At 36.4% G+C, this 21,923-nt stretch overlaps 1 protein-coding gene across 2 annotated transcripts in view; it reads left to right on the forward strand.

Annotated features, from left to right (window-relative positions):
• Positions 1–21,923, forward strand: part of LOC103022732 (inactive dipeptidyl peptidase 10) — a 103,085-nt gene that overhangs the window by 56,609 nt on the left and 24,553 nt on the right. For both annotated transcript variants that reach the window (XM_022680279.2, XM_022680278.2), the window contains exons 2-8: positions 1,319–1,430; positions 4,681–4,776; positions 7,036–7,130; positions 11,242–11,316; positions 14,394–14,446; positions 14,542–14,623; positions 17,518–17,638. In XM_022680279.2, the coding sequence (XP_022536000.2) occupies positions 1,319–1,430; positions 4,681–4,776; positions 7,036–7,130; positions 11,242–11,316; positions 14,394–14,446; positions 14,542–14,623; positions 17,518–17,638 (634 nt within the window). The remainder of the gene's footprint in view (positions 1–1,318; positions 1,431–4,680; positions 4,777–7,035; positions 7,131–11,241; positions 11,317–14,393; positions 14,447–14,541; positions 14,624–17,517; positions 17,639–21,923) is intronic.

Below are 21,923 nucleotides of genomic sequence, written 5' to 3' on the forward strand. Positions count from 1 at the left end.
CATCAGAACTATAAATGAACACATGTGGAGTTTTATGTACTTAGCAAAAAATGACCTGGCCTCCACAGTCACCGGACCTGAACCCAATCCAGGTGGTTTAGGGTGAGCTGGACCACAGAGTGAAGAAGGCAAAGGGGTAAACAAGTGCTAAACACCTCTGGGAACTCCTTCTTTCAAGACTGTTGGAAAACCATTTCAGGTGACTACCTCTTGAAGCTCATTGAGAGAATGATGCCAAGAGTGTGCAAAGCAGTAATCAGAGCAAAGGGTGGATATTTTGAAGAAACTAGAATATACATTTATATCAACTTTTTTTGTTAAGTACATAACTCCACGTGTTCATTCATAGTTTTGATGCCTTCAGTGAGAATCTACAATGTATATAGTCATGAAAATAAAGAAAACGTATTGAAAAAGAGAAGGTGTGTCCAAAATTTTTGGCCTGTACAGTATTACTATTGTGTTTTCAATATGCCATCAGGCTAGTTAGATGGATGGACCATTCCTTTTCCATAGTTGTGTGGTCATTTAACATTCTTCTATCGACAGTGTCACGTGTGTACCAGGAATACATCATAGAAAGCATTATCACCCACAGTAGACAGTGCAGTGACTGCCCACCTGTCAGGCTCTTTTGTCCCCTGTCTGGCCAGACTGATGGAAGCTTCTGGAAGTCAGCCTTAACCAGCATCCACCACAGATCAGCTGTCCAGCATCCAGTTTTTGCAACAGACCTCGGACTAGTTGTTCACTCTCCACTACCAATCACATTTAAATTAAACTTTTAACTGCTTCCGTTGCTGGTGTTGCTATACACCTGAATATATAGGACCTGCGTGGATGTATTATGGCTCATCCATCCATCCATCCATACATCCATCCATCCATCCATCCATCCCTCTCCCTCCCCCTCCCTCTCTCTCCCTCTCTCTCTCTCTCTCTCTCTCTCTCTCTCTCTCTCTCTCTCTCTCAAAGCTGTCTTACCAGGGGATGGATGGTCCCCCCTTATATGTGAGTCTTGGTTTCTCCCAAGGTTTCTTCCTTCTCCAGCTCTTACGTTTTTTTCCTTGCCTTCATGCTCTCTGGGGGTTCTGTATTATATGGGGGTTCATGGCCAGAAGCTTCTGGCTAAATTCTTTGAGTCTAGAAGGAATTAAATCCACATTCAATACATCAGTGCCTCATTCTTTAACTTCCATAAGTTCCTGTTCCGAGACTTATGGCATGTGAGTGCAGCAACGACAAGTGTAGATGTATGTATTATACAATAGTGTAAATTTTGTCTTTCTCTCTTTTGTGTCTCTCTCAATCTGTGCAGGATTTTGCAGATGTGGGTCCAGATAGGAACTGGAAGGGGATTGGTATCTCTCTACTGGTGATCGCGGCGGTGCTGTCTGTAATCGGCCTCTCCATTTTCCTTCTGTCTAAAGGTATCTCAACCCCACCTGTTTGTTGAGTCATACATACACTGTGACTTAGGTAGAAGGTTGGGCAGCAAAACAGAAAATATTCTTCAATTTAAAAAAAACATTAGGGTACATTTACCATATAGGGTTATCAACAAGTATCAAAACAATTCAAAATCTTGTTAACTATTTGGCCAAATCATTTCACTTACCATATTTTTCGGACTATAAGGTGCACCTAAAGCTAAATAGCGCTGCTTACTCGGTCTGGCTATGCTGCTAACTGCAGCTAGCACTCACCGTTGTACAAGATACTGGAATACTAAGCTTAAAGTAAATAAAAAGAAGCACTTTACTCACCCAGGAGCGAATCTGTATAGATTAACATCCAGCACTCTTTTGACTTAAAAAATATATATTTTATTTAAGAATTACAGTTTTGTTTACTTAGGCACTTCCCACAGCTTTCCCATTCGAAGGGAAACATAGCGACACCCTTGCTCACTTCAATGCAGACATCCTTACTAGTTTCGCTTAATACGCCTTATAATTATGTATGAAAAAAGACCAGAAAATAGACGTTCATTGATAATGCGCCTTATAGTCCAAAAAATACTATATATTTGTGTCATTTCGCAACATATGGAGGTAGAACTGTTGGAATTATGTTCTTGGGCTTAACCAACACTCCAATACACTCCAATACAGTAGTCAACAGGGTATATTTTTGTACTTTAAACATGTAAAGCCAAGCCATAATAAAATGACAAAGTAACTTGTTACAGAGTTAACTGTTTAGAGAGTTAACTCAACTTCCTAACATTTCTAGTTCTTCATTCTCATATTTCATAAACGTTAACAAAAGGTTTAGGTTAAATATAAGGCTAAATATGCTTCAAATAAAGTTGCTTAAATATTTTTTTAGCTTAAACTCTATTAGTTTTACATGGGAAAGTGGAGTAATACAATTTAGTACAGAACATCTGTAAAGCATATTTATTGCAGATTTACATGGAAAAAGAAATCTTAGGTAAGTGACTGACATGGGAGTAGTTACTTGATTTATGCACGTATGTCTCCGCCAAAACCAAATTTCTCATTATATTAATAATGAAAGGAAACTAGCAAATTACATGTTTATAATAACACATGTATATGTTTTAGTCTACTCATCTACAAAATGACTTTTAATGACTGCCATCTGTCTCCTGAATTTAAGTGTTGTACATCATACAACAGCAGATTTTAACAACTGTGTCTGTATCTGTGCCAAAAACATTGAAACAAAATGCCCTCTCCAGTGAAAATAACAAATAGAATTCAAAGGACATAATATAATATTTACATATATATATATATATTGTTTTACACTGGATTAGCATAACATGTTTTTTTTTACAGCTTGTTAAAAATAAGGTGAAGTCCTGTACATATCTATGTCCAAGAAAGCGTAGAAAGGTATAATAAATCAGAACTTTTATGTAGTGTAACAGCTCTAGAGTGGCACAACAGTCTAACTGCCTGATTACAAGTTCATATCCTATCGTTGACGAAAAGCCTTGCAGTCTGGGCACAGCATGTGAAGTGGGGAGTTTTTAAAGTATAGATGGAAATACACTCTTAACAGATTGAGGGGGAGAAACGCTTTTCAACTGCAGCTCATTATCATTTACTGGCGGCTCATCACAAAATGCACTGTTGACCGAACAGAGATTCAGAGCTAACCGTTGTAAATTGATTATTTTTAATTAGAGTAACTCAAAAAACAATAAAAAAAATTAACAAGGCCCATATTACATCATATGTAATCAAAATATCAAAGATCTAATGTATTTTTTAGGTAGCATGACATGTTTCTGTAATACAACAGGCAAGAAAACTATATATCTACATTATTTACTGAGAGAAAACGCAAATATGCACCACTTTTCTCATAAATTTAACCAAACATGCTATTTGTGCTGTGTTGCCGCTGGTTTAAGACTATCTTCATAAGCAGTGCTAGAGGAGAAGGTTACTGTGGAAACTCTGATTAGAAGAATGCAGAATATGGAGCAGCAGTGTGAGTTTATTCTCATATGAGTGGCGAGTGAGTGGTTTGAGGAATAAGGGTCTACATGCTAATGACTCTGAGCTGTGGCTTAAAGTGTGTTTTTTTAAGCAGTGTAACAATGGATAGGCACTTACACATTCTAAATTGATTCTCACTCCATTCTCACTCCTGACACCTGCAAATCTCACTGCAGTCACCTTACTAAAGCTGCAATCCTGTCATCGTGTTTTATACAGTAGCATAGTCAGTGTGTCACAGCCTATACTGTGTAAAATTTGAATCTGAAGGAAGTGTCTAATTATTTAGAGCTCTAGAACACAAAACTATCTTAATCCAGCCATGTCCATTAGGGGTGTCACGATTCTCTAAATCCTCGATTCGATTTTATTTCCAATTTCACGATTCGATTCTATTCTCAATTTTCTTTTTTCTTTTTTTTTTTTACAGCAGAGAGGCCTATGTCAGTTTTAGATTAGTCTATGGTCAGTCATTAGTGTGATTTATCAAATTTACAATATCTTATTTCAAAAGGTGGGCTTGATATAAGTGATGCAAAGTGATACAAGTGATCTGTAATACACCACATTAGGCACTAATGGTCAAATCGAAATAATTTAATAAAGATATACATGTAATGCCATCTAGTGGCTTTTTTTGGTATCAGCATTGTGCACTTTTAAAACAGCAGTGTGCAACATAACAAAATAAATAATAAAAAAATACAGGAACAGTCATGTACAAAATAATAGAACATTTAGAGGCTTAACAAACTGAAATCTATCCTACTATAACAGTTAAACATGAAAAATAAGACTCGGTCCCTGAGAATGACAAGTTTTTTTCTTTAACAAAGATATATTATTGACTTTATCTGAGAGAAAGATGCTCCTTAAGGTACCAAAACTATTAACATATTTGAGGCTGGACAAAACAACTGATATTTTTATATTTTCAAGTTTTTCTTTAAGAAGATAAGAATGTCCACATTCTCTGGAGAAAGGGCTGCTCTTTGAGCAGTCACAACGTCCGCGGCGTCGGCTACAGTGTGCTGCGCCATTTGCGTAGCACGCGTGCTTGCGTAGTTCAGAGGGAGGGATCGTCGATCATCTTTTTGACTTCGAGGCTCGAGACCATGACATAAATATCGAAATCGTGACACCCCTAATGTCTATAGTCTATTCTCATTTCTGTGTGTCTGTGTGTGTGCTTGTTTCTATTCAGATGATGGCTCTAAGGCTCTGGGATCTCATTTGACCGTGGACGACCTCTTTCTTAAAGAGTTTCAGGTTCATACCCCCGAGGCACAGTGGGTCAGCGGTGAGTGACCTCCACGAGCTATCCATTTCATATCAGCCTGTTTGTTTATATCTGTGTGTTTGTTCAGGCCAGCCTTTGTCTGAATCAAAACCATAAACAACCATCTGCTGGCTTTATCAGTCTGGGACCAGAGGCTACACGTACACATGTGTGGACACACACACACACTGACACACAAACACACGCTGACACACACACACATACACACAGGAGAGGAGATGAGTCCAGATGTGTGGTGTAATTATCAGATCTCCAGACAGCTAGTGTGTCAGAGCTGAAAGATGGATCTGTCAGACCCGCAGAGAGAAAGGAGGCGTGGGATGGACAGAGACAGAAAGGGGATGAATGAAAGAGAGATAACACTCTAGATAGACACCCAAAACTCCTAATCAATTGTTTGCAGTTCATTTCAAAGGCTGGAAGTAGATAAGAATTGATTTACAGAGGAGTTTTGCTTTGATCTCTGGAATCTGGATTTTCTCAGCAATACTTCTTTTACTTGAGGTGCCAAGTGTGAATCTCTCAGCTTGTCCACAAAGGCATGTGGTGAGCATGTTCATGGCCCAGAAAAAATGAATTACGCTCTGCAAATGTAGGGGGAGCTCAAGAGCAAAAAATAAATAAATAAATTCAGGACTATTCTGCTCCCAGTTACTTTAAAACACAACAGTCAATTCACTTTGTGCTTGTTTGTGCTTATAGTATACATTGTTTTTTGTCAACTACTGATGTGAAAATGTGTTATAGTGAAGTTAACATGATATTTTTGGGGTTCTAAAGCATGTGTTTGTTAGCCTTATCTTTAGACTCAGTGAAACAGATCGTTTTTTTTTACAACAGTTTTTATATAGTTTCAGATATTATAGCTACAGACTCTATTCTGAACACTTCCTGGAACCTTCTGTAACCTTCTTTTATTTTCCTCTGTGTTGCCAGATGGATAATAATGTCTAGTAATGGTGTGTGGTTGCACCAGATGTCGATCGGAGTTTTGTGGTTAAGACTTGGGACTGGTGACCAAAAGTGACCACAAATATAATATAAAAAACAGCTAAAACTGAATTATCTAATGTTCATAAAAACTTATAACATATTTAATGAAGAGTGTGTGTGTGTTAGTGTGTGTGTGTGTGTGTTTTCTGATGCTTTGAGCTTTGCTTTCTTTAAAGATTTCACAGCACCACATCCATAACACTGCCCCAATCTCTGTCAGTCTCTCTAACACACTGTTTTAGTGCAATGTCTCTCTCTCTCTCTCTCTCTCTCTCTCTCTCTCTCTCTCTCTCTCTCAATGCTGTATTTGTCAGTTTAGAAGGTGCTTCTGACCATCTCACCCTCTCTGTAGTCCTGTATGTCTCTCTCTGTCTCTCTCTCTCTCTCTTTCTCTCTGGGTCTCTCAGAAAATTCAGTATTTTTCTGTTTTGAAGGTGCTTCTGACCATCTCACGCTCTCTGTAGTCCTGTGTCTCTCTCTCTTTCTCTCTCTCTCTCTCTCTCTCTCTCTCTCTCTCTCTGTCTCAGAAAATGCTGTATGTTTCAGTTTAGAAGGTGCTTCTGACCATCTCACCCTCTCTCTAGTCCAGTGTCTCTCTCCCTTTCTCTCTCTCTCTTTTCTACTCTCTCTCAGCCTTTCCAAAGCTGCTGTTGAGTCTCTCTCTCTCCACTCTCTGTAATGCTTGTCTCCCTCTATCCGTTTCTTGCAGTCAGTTGTTTGTTGACAGGATTGTCACTTTCGCTCCCTCTCTCTCCTCTCATGGCTGCTGGCTGCTTTCATGTCTCACCCGGGCTTTGTAGAGACGCTGCGGAAATCTCATTAAACGCGGCCTGAGCGCAGACTCGCCTCTCAGACTTGATTCTCCACGCTGCTCACAAACACACTCTCTTACACACACATACACACACACACACATGCACACAGAAATGCACAGCTGTGAACACACATACACACATATATATATATCCATGACAGATATTGCACTGTACAATCCTGCCCGGCCTCTGCTTGGCCTGGTAAATATTTAATGGGTAGAGTTAAGGTGAGCGTCCGGCTGCCGGCCGGAGGGCTGCTGGATGTCTAGCTGTCTGTCCGCCATTTGGTCTGACGGTAAAATCACTGCTGTCAGAGAGCAGAGAGAAAGAACACTGGCAGCCTATGGAGAAACCCACTCTAACGCACTGTCAGAATGTGACAGCTCTCTTTCTTTTTCTTTCTCGTTTTTTTTCTTACTGTCTCTCACCTGTCTCCCCTGTGTGCCCTCAGCGGTGGAGATCATCTACAAGAGCAGAGACGGGAACGTGATGAAAGCAGCCCTTCACACCAATCAGACTGAGCTCCTAATGAAAAACACTACATTTGTGAGTAAATTAAATGGGTGAAGCTCTTATACTTTAATTCAGTAGATAAGCTTAAAAAAGGCTGTCACATACCAAAAAATAAAAAATAAATTAAAACATTGCTCCAATGCTTAAGGACTCTAAGAAGTGTTCAGTTCCTAAGTGGAACATGCTGTTTTTTATTGTTCAAATACAAATTAAAAACAAAATCTGTTTTAAAATAAGTTACTTTATCATTTTAAGTGTATGTCACACGGAGCTCTTTTGATACCGGCGCCAGGCGCCGATACACCACCCTATACACTAACAGTTAATGCCATACATATCTTTCATGTTGAGCTACTGCTAATTTCCAGCTAACCAGCTCTGTGGGTGCACACACATTGTTTGTAGCAATAGTTTAACAAAAGTACCACAATATAGTTGAATAATCACACACACACAGGTTTTCAATGTTTTTAATAACTTATCTTAGCGTGGTGAGGGGGAGCCACGTTTGTTTGTCTGTCTTTTCTCTCCTGCTGCACTTCCGGGTGACCAAAGGATCAGAACTCTGGAAGCCAGCTGGCTTTGTAGTGCCTGCCTCGTTATGATCCATGATCTCATCCAATTGCTGTTAATTAAGAGTAAATTAAGGGTTGTGAAGAGACTAGGGTTTTGTAATGTGAACGGATGTGTTGTATGTAATATGTGTAACAATTTGACTATTTGTAAATCTTGCCATTGTTTTGTAAATTGGGAGATTAATGGGGTTTTGTAGGTCTGCATCTGTTTAGGGTTAATTGTAGGGGAGGGGCTAGTTGGTATTTAAGCCCTTAGAAAGGGGGGTTGGGGTGGCCATTTTGCAACGGCAGTTTGGGTTGTAGTGCTGAGCTGTGCAGTTTGTTTTTCAGACTGGGAAGTTTGTACTTTATGTTAGTTATATGTTTGTTTTCCTTTTGTTAGTTTCATTGGCCTATATTACTTGTAGCACTTTGAAATTTCAACTTTATTTTTGTTCATTTTTGTTGTGTTCATTTGCTCACTTTTGGCACACTCGGACTGTAAATAAACACCTTCCTTGCTTTGGAGTTGCAACTTTTGGCTGTGTCATCATTTTGTCACGGAACCCATGTGACGGTGTACTTCTACTAACTACGGGTGTCACGATTCTCTAAATCCTCAATTTTACGATTTTAGGGTCACAATTCGATTCGATTCTCGATTTTCTTTTTTTTTTTTTTTTACAGCAGAGAGGCCTATGCCATTTTTAGATTAGTCTATGGTCATTCATTGGTTTGATTCATTAAATTTACAATATCTTATTTCAAAGGGTGGGCTTGATATAAGTGATGCAGAGTGATTCAAGTGATCTGTAATACAGCACATTAGGCACTAATGGTCAAATTTAAATAATTTAATTAAGATATATATGTAATGCCATCTAGTGGCCTTTTTTGGTATCAGCAGTGTGCACTATTAAAACAGTCATGTACAAAATATTAGAACATTTAGAGCCTTAACAAACTGAACTCTATCCTACTATAACAGTTAAACATGAAAAATAAGACTTTAAGACTTTTTCGCTCCCTGAGAATGACAAGTTTTTTTCTTTAACAAATATATATTATTGACTTTATCTGAGAGAAAGATGCTCCTTAAGGTACCAAAATTATTAACATATTTGAGGCTGGACAAAACAACTGATATTTTTATATTTTCAAGTTTTTCTTTAAGAAGATGAGAATGTCCACATTCTCTGGAGAAAGGGCTGCTCTTTGAGCAGTCACAATGTCCGCGGCGTCGGCTACAGTGTGCTGCGCCATTTGCGTAGAGCACGCTCATGCTTGCGTAGCTTACAGGGAGGGATCGTCAATCCTCTTTTTGACTTCGAGGCTCGAGACCATGACATAATTTCAATCGATTTCAATGAAATATCGAAATCGTGACACCCCTAGTACTTACTTTAATTTTTTTTACAGTATATATATACTGATTGCAAGTTCGCATCCTGAGTTTACATGCTTCTTTAGCATCAGCAGCCAGAGCCAGAGAGAGCACAATTGGCCTTGTATTGGCTAGGAATAGGAGTCCTAGTGACTGCTTGATTTTTTTGACCCAGTTAAATTATGGAAAAATAAACTAGAATAAAGTGTAAAGAGATCTCATAAAAAAAAAAAATAGAAAAGCCGTGTGATAGATGTGAAAGTTGGAGATTTGGCTCAACTTAACCCTTTTAGACCCTGCGTCCATTTCCGTGGACATCATGTATTTTCTTTATTTTATGTTTGTTTTGTTATGCATAACACTATTGAATAGGTAGCTTGGTCCCTTATAGGCCCCACAGCACTGGAAAGAACAGTCGTACTAGAAGCCATTTAGGTACAATAACAGCTAATTTTTACTAATTTAATGTGATTAAGATCTTTAGCTATTTATTTTTTTTTACAGTTTATAAAATAAAAAGGTCAATATAAAATAAAGAATTTTATACACAGGCCTTCCAATGCAATGGAAAAAAAAAATCAATTAAATATTTGAGTTAACCGCATTTACTTGCTATATAGACTTTATAGTAGAATATTAGAGTCTTCTCTTTTGTGTATTAACTTTAGGCCACTGCTGGTGCAAAAATTCAAGCAGTTCAGCTTGGGTTGATGGCTTGTGAATTTCCATCTTTCTTTTGATTATATTCCAGAGGTTTTTAAGTTGGTAAAATCAAAGAAACTCATAATTTTTAAGTGGTCTCTTATTTAGTTAACTGGATTTACTTGCTATATAGATTTTAAAATAGAATATTAGAGTCTTCTCTTCTGTGTATTATGGACAGAACATTATTTCTTCTCTGGAGATGGAGATCAGATCGGAAAGGGTTAAAATGTGTTGTTAACCGAACTGAGATGAAAAACTAAAAACAAACTATCTTTATCACTTTAAAGATGCTTGCTTTTATTCTATTTTATATTGTCAAACTTATAACATTTATGCAGGTTTTTGACCCAAAACTATTAAAAATCATCCATCAGTCCGTTAAAATCGCACAGTCTAACATCAGACAGGCTGCAGGCAGACTCAAAACACCAGCTTTCACATGCCCAGTTATAGAAGATGCTTCAAAAACAAAATGCATTTCTTCAGTAAACCCACTACATACATTTATGAGAGGCCTCAGGGGAGCTCTGGCTCTGTGAGGATGTCACCATGGTCACTAAGCAGTTCACATATAAACCTTTAAACCAAACACTGCAGTGCATTATGGGTTTTTTTTTTTATCTGCCAAGGAATGCTATTTGTACTCTACATATTGCAGTGTATTGTGAGATATTTTGTGTTATAGTGTATACTAGTGCTCTATTATGCATAATGAATAAGGCACACCTTTTGGTAAAGGTATTTCAAAAACAACAAATTCAAGAAACATTTTCATTTAAATACTTTAGCAAAATACATTGTTTTGTGTGTAACAAGTACAGTTATCTATTCTTTCATCTCTGGAACAGAGAGACCACTTCAGTTTCTGAATCAGTTTCTCTGATTTTGCTATTTATAGGTATATGTTTAAATAAAATGAACATTGTTGTTTTATTTTATAAAATACGGACAACATTTCTCCCAAATTCCAAATAAAAATATTGTAAAAAGTAATGTTTAAATCATGTGTTTGCAGAAAATGAGAAATGGCTGAAATATACCAAAAAATATGCAGAGCTTTCAGACCTCAAATAATGCAAAGAAAACAAGTACATATTTATAAAATTTTAAAAGTTCAGGAATCAACATTTGGTGGAATAACCCTGGTTTTTAATTAGAGTTTTCATACATCCTGGCATGTTCTCCTCCACCAGTCTTACACACTGCTTTTGGATTACTTTAAGCCACTTCTGGTGCAAAAATTCAAGCAGTTCAGCTTGGGTTGATGGCTTGTGATCATCCGTCTTCTTCTTTTTATATTGGTAAAAATCAAAGAAACTCAATTATTTTTTAAGTGGTCTTTTATTTTTTCCCAGCTGTAATAGTAAGATTAATAAGCGTAAGCATTCTAACGTTATTTGTCATCATTTGTTATTTAACTTTAATAATTATAGTAATCTTAATTTGCTTCTCACTATCTGGTTTTAAATATCTGTTTATATGTGTTTTATTTTTTGTACAGGCAACATTTAAAGCGTCCAAGTTTGCAGTTTCTCCAGATCTCAACTATGTTCTCCTAACATACGACATCAAAAAGGTCAGAAGTCTTCAAATTCTGTCATTTTATTTGTAGCATGGTGTGTTCAACTCAGGGCTCTTTCCTGTTAGGAACAGACTGCAGTAAAAGTCAGAATGCAGTTTATTTACTGTGAGTGATATTGTTGTTCAAATTACAGATATTGATCTGGAGTCCATTGAGTTTCATAGATCAATAATGTTTATGACTGGTTGTGGTGACAGGGAAAGACGAACACACCCTCCCCACACAGACAGAACACATATATCTGATATGTAACAGAGATGTCAGATTGTGGTTTAGTGGTTTGGTTGTTTTTGCTGTGATGCAAACAGATCTAATATTAATTTCAGCCTTAGTGATAGATTTAAACATAACACATAAATCACCCCCTCAAAAAAAAAAAAAAAAAATAAAAACACATACTCTCTATTTACAACATATTCACCAGCAATTCTTAAGAAAATAATTATTCTCAAAACTAGGGATTTCTCAATGAAGTTATTTTGTCCTGATCTGATATGTGTCTCTTAATGCCTAGCATCAACCAATAGCAATCCAATCTGACCTTTGTTTTTGCATGAATAATACAGTCAGACAAGTTAGATAAGATGCTGCTGATTAATACAAAATTATTTTTTTAATTTTAGTAACATTTTATATAATAAGAAATGTTAGACTGTTATAATTTAGCATAAGCCTCCACTCTGTTCAGTTGTGTCATAGACCTACTCACATTTTTCACATCATCAAACAAACAAATGTTAATATTAGAAGTATAAACTGAGCAAATATAAAAAGCACATTTTAAATCATGATTCATTTATACAGAGGAAAAAAATGCAAACCAATCTAGTCCTTTGTAAAAAAAAAATGTTTGCCCTCCCAGGAGAAGTGACTGGCTGACTGAAATTATTTAAAAAGGGTATGGACAACTCATCTAGGAGGTCACAAAAACCCATAGACCTTAGTTAAGGTCAATGTTAATGATTCAATAAAAAGAAAGAGACTTGTCAAAATTGTATCTATGGGAGAGTTCCAAGGCAAAAAAAACACTGCTGAAAAAAAAAAAAAAAGGACACAACAGCGCATCTCACAGAAGATCCTCAGGACTTTGGGTAAATATTCTTTGGACTGACATGACAAAAGTGAAAGTTTTTGGAAGGTGTGTGTGCCATTACATCTGGCAAAAGCAGAGTGAGCCAATTTTTTTAATTAAGTTATTGCCAATTGTTATCGGTAAAGCTTGATTGCAGTTATTGCCTCCAAGGGTGGCACAATTTATTTTGTTTTATTTTTATTATGTTTAACAGTTTATTATATTTTTCACTCAGGGCTTGGATAGTTTCCTTTAATAAATAAACTTTAAAAAGTGCTTTTTATATTTATTCAGGTTATATTTGTCTGATATTAATGTTTTTTTTTTGCTAATCTGAAAAATATCAGTATGACAAAAAAGAAAAAAACATAAGAAATCTGAGGGAGGGCAAATACTTTTTCACGCCACTGTAGTCATGTTAAACATTATGTTAAATTTACATGCTACTTTGTAAAATAATTCAACACTGCAGACTCTAGCTGAACTCTTTTACTTATCATCTGAAAACTCTCCTCAGTCTTGCAGGCTGGATAGTGATGTTTGTTAATGACACCTAAAGGACACCAGATGGCGCTCTGAACACTGTGGTTAAAAAAAAAGATTTGAAACAGAATTGTGATTAAACTGGCCAATATACGATCCATTAAAATATTCCAGAGTTGCTGAATTGAATTAATGAGAATGATGTGATTCATCAGCATCAGGGGCGGATCTATCCATTTTGGGGCCCTAGGCAAAATATAAACAAGGGGCCCTCATTCTTGAAACACACACATAAACCAAATAACTACAGATGGAACGATCGATCGAGAGTGTATCGGTATCGGACGATTTTCAGCCAAAATACGATAACGGCGATCGGCAGATATTCCTCTGATTTTAGCCGATCTGATTCAGGAGTTTAGGGTTCAGCAGTTTATCAGAGCTGTGTGTGGATGAAACTGGTGAAATCGGTGAAACTGCTCGCTTACAGGAAGCTGCAGTTCCTCATCCAACCACTAGTCAGAGCTGCAGCAGCAGCAGCACAAGCCCCGCTCTCTTCGCTCAGCCAGTCTGGAGCGTTTTTACAGGTTTCCTAAGTTCGTTTGTGTAGGAAATAAAGGTTTTAACCCCACTAACCAGATAATACAGCTCTCTACAGTTCATCTTTCAGCCCAAGCAGCTAACAGCAGCAGTTTAGAGCAGCCGTCCCGGAGTCACTGCTCGGATTACATTAAAAACAGGTCAGTTAGCGCGCTGCTAACCTCATGATGTTTATAACTACGGAGTTTAGTGGACACACCGCTGCAAGGTTAGACTGTTGAAGGCTACTGAAGACTATTAAAGGCTATTGGAGGTTATTGAAAGGGTTATTGGGGGCAGAAATCAGTAAAGGCTGGTTAGATAAGTGATTCTTTTGCTCTCTGTCCGTTTCTTTCATTTAGCAGAACCACTTTCATAACTCCGCTTCATTTTCACTGTGACAGCTGTCCCTCTAGTCGCATACAGTTCCCGCTGTTTTGGTTTGAAGTCACGTCGTGTGGCACATTGCTACGTCATCATATTATGGACTAGTTCAATTTAAGCAACAGAGGGGGTATGTGTGTTTGGACAATTAGTATTTAGACATTAATTCGGTATTCTACTGATATTTCTGTTTGTTTTTTTTTAGAAATATGTTTTTTTTCTTTACTTTACATAAGTAACAAATTAACATTGTTTTTAGTGTATTTACTGTAGCTGGGATGGTCAGATTTGGGGGCCCCTATGAAGGACAGATTTGGTTGAGGCCCTAGGCAAATGCCTAGGTTTGCCTAATTAAAGAACCTCTCTGATCAGCATAAGAGAATAGCTGTGAACATTTCTCTGATTTAAAATCTGACATATGCTTTTGTTTGGATTATTCTCAAAAACTCAACTAACAACATTTATAAGGAACACTGTGAAAACAGAAGAAGTTGAGACTTACAACTTACAATTTCAAGGAAACTTACTACATTTGTGATATTGTGTGTTTCAGGTGTATCACTACTCCTTCCTTGCATCCTACGTGATCTACAATTTGCATACCAGGTATGTTCTACACAACATTAACAAACACATATAAACAAATTGTGTCTAATTAATAAGAGCACTGGATTTAGTAAGCCACACTGTTGTGTTTCTAGAGAGGTACATGAGCTGAACCCCCCTGAGGTGTCAGATTCTGTTCTACAGTTCGCATCATGGGGAGTTCAGGGGCAACAGCTGGTGAGTAATTACACATCATGCATCATCACCCAGTCTTACAGAGCAGTACAGCATCTAATCTAATGCTACACAGCACCAAACATCAAACACAAGAGTGTCTCAGCTCAAGGCTGCAGACTCTTGAAAGCTGCAGTCCTTAAACCTCCTGTTATGTCGGGTCAAATTGAAAAATAGTTAAAAGTATTTTTTTTTTCAGTATGAAACTTTTCTGCTTGCCTTAATTAGTGTAATCGAAATATAATATGAAAATGGTTCATCTCACACATTTGCAACCACCCCCTGCAAAAACAAAGATTGAAACAAAACGGCATTTTATGTTTTAATATCATGTGACACTGTGTTTTATATGTTGGTCTTTCAAAAGTAATAAAGTAGTGAAACACAACAAAAATATTTTTTATGAAAAACAAGTTAATTATCTGAATTAACCATTACCTGTTAGAGGTAAGAAACACCATTGCACTAAAATGGATAGAATTTTTTAGCAATGGAGTTAATAATTAAATACTCACACTGCTTTTGGATAATTAAACATGCACTGGGTCAAATTGACCTGTAAAACACCATTGCTGTTGCTGACAAATGAACATAACAGGAGGGTATTCCTGAATAGGGAGCAAAAAAAATACTAATATATGGTTTCTGGACTCATTAGAAAAACAATGTACATGGGGAGGAGTTTCCATTGCACTAGGAGGGGCTTGGCAGTTAATTTTTTTTGTCTTGGAGAGATGAACGCGTTTACAATATGGGTCAAAAGTTTGGACACACCTCTTCTCATTCAATGTGTTTTCTTTTTGTGATTTTTTTACATTGTAAATTTAATATTGGCGTCATTAAAGCTCTACAGGAACATATGCAGGATATGTTTTATATTTTAGATTCTTCTAATTAGCCAAATTTATCTTTAAGGACAAATCTGCACACTCTTGGTATTTTAATCTCAGTGTCTTCATGAGGTAGAGTCACCTGAAACAGTTTGCTGAACAATAGTCAAGCTCCAGCTCATCCCAAATCAGCTCAAATTAACATCTCAGTTGGATTTAGGTCAGAGGATTGTGGAGGCCACACCCTTTTTTGTTTACTACATAATTCCATATGTATCTCTTAATTGTATTTTATGTAGAAAAGTCATTAAAAGAATAAATAAATAAAGAAAAAAAATAATAGGAGGGTGTGTCCAAACTTCAGCTCAGTATTAAATCTTTTATGGATTATGGATAGATAGAAAAGTCAAGCATCCAGATGTAAATGGGGTCCCAGTTTTCTACAGAGACACAACAATATGTTAGCCGCTAACATGCTCGCAAATACACCACAGACTCAGTCTACATATCTGAGTTATATTAGCAAGGCTGTAGGCACCTTGCGTTGCAGTGTGACTTACACACAAAATTAACACTGCATAATATCAGCATTATTACAGTGTGCTCGCAGGCAAGTAATTAAGTAATCAATTACAAATGTATCTGCGCGGCTTTGATGTTTATGCATTTTGTAGATTAATCTATTACTATGAAACCTTACCACACATAAGCCTTGCAACTAGAAGAAGAGAGAGATGCAGAGAGAGAGAGAGAGAGAAATAGAGGAATGAGTTATTTATAAACATCTCTGTGTGGAATTTCATCAAATGAAATTATGGTGTTTTGCTGGTTCGTATCTTTCTGGCCTTTTTCTTTGCCTTTATATTTAAAGTAGAAAAAGGATCACTGTCAAATATTCAATTATGCAGGAAATACATTTGCTAGGAACGAGTGAAATTCTATATATATAGTACTCTGCATAAGTCTTAATCAAGCAGAAAAATAGAACCTCCTTATTTCAACATTAAGCGTGTTTTCCTGTACAAAACCCAATATAATTCACAATAAATGCAGATAAACATACAAAAAGTAGAAATTTAAGAGGAATGTGTTGTTTGTCAGTGATCTTCTTTGCTGGTAGGGAGAATATAGGCTCCCAATTTATTGTTTTTAATGGTTTCTAACAATGGGTGATGAATTCACTGTTACAATTCCATTCAATTTCCAATGGTACCAGTGTGCTGGAATGACCATCCCTGCTAAACCTAATATATTCATTCTAAAAACTGGGTGTCTGGTCGCTTTTTGCGAGAGTTCTTCTGGCCATGTCACGCATCTTTACTTACTTATGTCACGAGTACAGCCTTTAAAAGAGGATCTGGCTCAGTTTTACTGGTGGAGCAATGGAGACTTCAGAAGGGGAAACTCAGTAGTTTAATTTACTCATAGTAAGTGTGTAGTTGAAGTGAAGAGTCTGACTGAGCGCACTCTCTCTCTCTGACTGAACATAACCTGGAATCGGATTCATCCGCTCTGAAAGGAGACCGCATCACACCCGCCCAGTTTTAAACGATTCTTCCGCATGCTCGGTGCAATTACCCATTTTCACCAGAGAGGGCCCTAAATCCCAAAATTTGCGGACATGAGCTTTTAATATACATACAGTTATCTGCATCTTATTACACAATTAGAACCACATCTTAGTTGTTACAGAGTTACAGAGCGTCTTCTACTGACCTATAACAGTGACTAGATAATCAGTAGTTTCATTGTCGTTAAATAGGTTTTTAGAGCCACTCACTATAAAATAGGACCAAGTATATGTAGTAAATCACAGATTTGGTTTCTGACTAACTGGTTCCACTACCAGATTACCAGATTTTCTTTACGGAAGGACTGAATATATACTGGATGGTTAAGAAAATGTTTTATATTTGAATCTAATTTGCTTCCATAATGTCATAATATATTTTTAGTTTGTCTTTGCTCAACAGATTAAGGGCGTTAAATGTCAGATCACTTTTACATGGGTTATAAATACCTCTCTGTCTCCTTCTCTCTCTCTCTCTCTCTCTCTCTCTCTCTTAGATTTACATCTTTGAGAATAACATTTATTACCAGCCTGAGGTAAAGAGCAGTTCTCTCAGACTGACATCATCGGGGCGAGATGGACTAGTATTTAATGGTGTTCCTGACTGGCTGTATGAAGGTAAGCACAGTAAATGACCAAAAAATACCCCACATATTGCTGTTTTTATATTTAAACTTAGTCATTTGATCCTTTTGAAAGATGTACCGTTTTTTTCACACTATAAGACGTTCTGTTAACAGTGATGGGAGTACTTTTTTCAGTAACGAGTAATCTAACAAATTACTCTGACCCATGTGGGGGGTGGGGTGGTGGGGGGGGGGTGAGTAACAAAAGTAACGCAACAGTTGCTTTTACTGGTAACTAGTTACTTTTATAAGGGAATATCTCAGTTAGTAACACTTTATTTTTTATTTTTTGGAGAAGTAGCTAACTAAGTTAAGTAAAGCTAAGCTAAGCTAGGTAAATAAAACTGTAATAAAAAGACTTTCTGTTAAATTCAAACGAGTGCTGTATGTAAATCTACACAGATTTCTCTCCTGAAAACTGTTTATTTGGGTGAGTAAAGCACTTCTGTTAATTTACAGTAAGGTCAGATTCCTGAATTTCTCAAGCACTAAGGCTGGAGCATTAGCATGAGCGGCTAACCGTTAGTGGGTAATGCTAACGCTACTCCAGCAGTGCTAGCCGGGGATTTTTCCCTTTGAATGGGGAAATAGCAGTTAGCGGCTAATGCCCCGGTGCTGGAGAATAAAACTGAAACTGCTGAATAACACTGCAATTTGGCAGAGTTGCTTTATTGCTCCTTACAACCTGACTGGTAAAATTCATACATGCATTGGATTAAAAGGTGCACAGTCGATTTTTGGGAAAATTTAAGGATTTTATGTTTGCCTTATAGTGCAAAAAATATGGGTTTGTATCAAAAGAATATCCTGCAATATTCTATGGTAGCAATATGTGAAGTAGAACTGTACCTAATATCTGATGGTGTAGAGGGGAGGTATACGAGATATAAGTAATATCTCCTGGGAATATTATTCACAGTAGCCTTGAAATGTATCACAAACAAATAGATGAATCCAGACCTCTCCCAGAGATACTGTACAGCATATGAATTCAAAATGCTGCAGAATGTCCCAAATATCAAGTAGCATTGAGCCTCTCTAAAAGCTTAATGTTATGTAATAAATGATAGATCGAGTATTTACCTTAATTCAGCTAATGAATGCACAATTTCGGCTGAAGTAAATATAGCTGGAGTAAATATAACTAGAGTAAAAAAACTGCAGTTAGTATACTGTTAGTATCAGAACCAGTATTCTCCTCCATGTGACTGTTATTTTTCTCCTTAATAAAATGCTACAACATTAAATTCAGCTTTTCCAGCTTTACAAATCAAGCTCAAGGTCTTTTCCTCTGCGTTGTCATAGTAACACGTTGCTTAGCTTTGTCCACCTCTAGTACTATCTCTAAGACATCCTAGTCTCAGTTCATCTTCGACCAACATTATATTAAGGATTCAAGGATTCAAGGAGATTTTATTGTCATTCGCATCACATGTGGTACATGATTAGCACTTATTTAAAAAAAAAAAGCACAATATTCTTGAAAGTGATTTAAAAAAAAGCTGTTTGATTCACTTCATATGTACTTTCTCTATATACTACAGGGTCAAGTCAGAATATTATGAGCATCTCCTTGTGTCCACGCTTGCTCAATGTCTATTTTATCAGCTCCACTGACTATACAGGGGAGACTGTAGTTATATAATTATAGATTGTAGTTGTGCATCTGTTTCCCTGCATACTATGTTATCCTTCTTTCACCCTGCTCATCAGTGGTCATTCCCCCAAGCTGCTTAAGGTAAACTTGTAGATGATATATTATGATTAACTGCTTTGCTTTTGTGTTGTAGGCTGTAAGAACAAGCATCATATTCTGAGCTTCTAACTCTGTGTTGCCTGTGCTCTCAATATTGTTCTCTCACATTGCGTTTTTTTTTTTCAATTACGTTTCTAAGAGTATTTAAAAATGCTTGAATGACTAAATACAAATCTACATATTTCACATTCAAAGTTGAATTATTATGCAAAGCAATTGATATAACAAAAAAATTATATACTATCATATATTTGTGCTCTGGTAAAGTTGGCAGAAATTATTATGTAATTCTTGCCAAAACCAATGTGGTTTATAGTCCTTAGAAATCATTTTGTAAATATAATATATACGTTAAGAAAAATCTTCATTTAAAATATATATGTATATACAGCTCTCCATTTAAAGTGATGAGTTTCTTTGATTTTACCATCAAACCAAACTGAACTGCTAGAATTTTTGCACCAGGAGTGGTATAAAGTTATCTAAAAGCAGTGTGTAAGGCTAGTGGAGGAGAACATGTCAAGATGCATGAAAACTGTGATTAAAAACCAGGGTTATTCCACCAAATATTGATTTCTGTACTCTTAAAACTTTATGAATATTTTTTGCATTATTTGCGGTCTGAAAGCTTTCCATCTCTTTTGTTATTTCAGCCACTTTTCATTTTCTACAAATAAAGGTTTTGAATGACAATATTTTAATTTGACATTTGGGAGAAATGTTGTTCGTAGTTTATAGAATAAAACAATTATTTTTATTTAGGTGATCTCTTATTTTTTCCCAGAGCTTTATATTTGTTAACTTCACCGTACTTAAAAATTATATTACTAAATTAAACTTTAAATTTCTTAGGTAATCAGTTACAACAAAAGTTTTGAATTAGGTGAACTTATTGGCTTTTACAGGGAGGGGAACTTCTTCTGTCTCTGAATTTAACCCTCCCCAAAATAATACCTGCACTGTGATGTTCCTGTGGGGTCCTGACCATTGAAGAACAGGAGGTGAACAGAGGATAATAAAGTATGGAGGGAAACAAATACAAGACCGCAGTCTGTAATTATAGAATTATAAAATGCTCCTATATGCTCAATATATGGAGCTAACAAGATGGTTAGGAGCATAGAAACAAGAAGGCGGTCTATTTATTTATGTATGTAGCCAAAAAACAAGATATTTTGTGTTCTGCTTTGGAGATATATTTTAAAAAGTTATAAATTACAGTTCAGATATCCTGTACCATATATTCAGACAAAACAGAAATGATTACATATGATGTAATAAGAGGTGCTGTGTGGAGCGCACTGTTGGGCAGATTGGGCTCCAGCAGTGTTGCAATATGGCATTACTCACAGTCGGCCCTGTTTTGTATTATGCAGGGCAGTTCTCTCTGTTTAGCCTTAATCACCTGAAATCACTGATTCCGAGCTCGGTTTGAATCAGCAGAGCACATGTAATTTCAATCAGGCTAACAAGACAGTTCCGCCGTGGCATAATAGATATGTGTGTGTTTGTATGAGAGGGAAATACATCTGTATGCTGGCAAAATAACCATGTACTCCCAGGAACTGCTGTATAAATTTATTTCAATTCTAGGCTTCATCACCAGATTAATGTTCATACTCCCACACCTGCACCTGCTTCATACATCACCTTCTCACTGCATTGCTTGTTTTCTCTTTTCTATCTCCTGAAATAGCCCACACTAGTCTTCTTGCCACTTGTAGCTACTGCATTTATCAAACTTCAGACACACTGTCTTATAGCGCTGTGCCCAAATCTTTCTCTTCTGTGTATGATATGGAAGTTTTATACACTCATATTCAGAAATAGTTATAGCATCCAGAATTAATACAATGTCAGAAATGAAACTTGATTAGTAGTTGTAATTCACATATTACACACTACTTCTGTATGTGAAGCTCAATAAATATGACTGATGTATAAAATGATAAATCTGCTTTTAGCTATAGTGCACCAGCAAGCTGGAATTAAATACAGAAAACACTAAAACTCAGCTCACTGGTGTCACTAAGTCATTTTAAACGTTTAATTTCTAACCACCTGTACCTGCTTTACTTAATCTTATTTATTCTTAGCTTCCTTTTTTTTTTTTTTTTTTTTTAATAGTTTTGTAACATTACTTTTTAACTCCTTTTTATGTATTTCTTTTGTTATTATTATTTATTACTATTATTAAGTTAATAATATTATTAACTATCTAAGTTAAATTAATCTCTTCTCTTTTTATCTTTTTAACTTATTTCGTTATTTTAAATTTTCAATCCCTGCTTTTGTAAATGTTTGGCTACAGTAAAAATAAGGGTTGCCCTAAATGTACTTCCCATTTTAAATAATGGTTGATTGACTGATGGCCAGAAGTTGCCCATATAATTTTTTTTAACCCAATTCCACATTCTTTCAACGTGCAACTCATTTTGCATCTCTTTCTTTGAAGATGAGGATATATCTAAACTTACTCTACTCTTGAAGACATTATTGCAAAAAAGGTGTTTTAATTACT

Source organism: Astyanax mexicanus, chromosome 11, assembly GCF_023375975.1.
Source record: "Astyanax mexicanus isolate ESR-SI-001 chromosome 11, AstMex3_surface, whole genome shotgun sequence".
NCBI lineage: Eukaryota > Metazoa > Chordata > Actinopteri > Characiformes > Acestrorhamphidae > Astyanax > Astyanax mexicanus.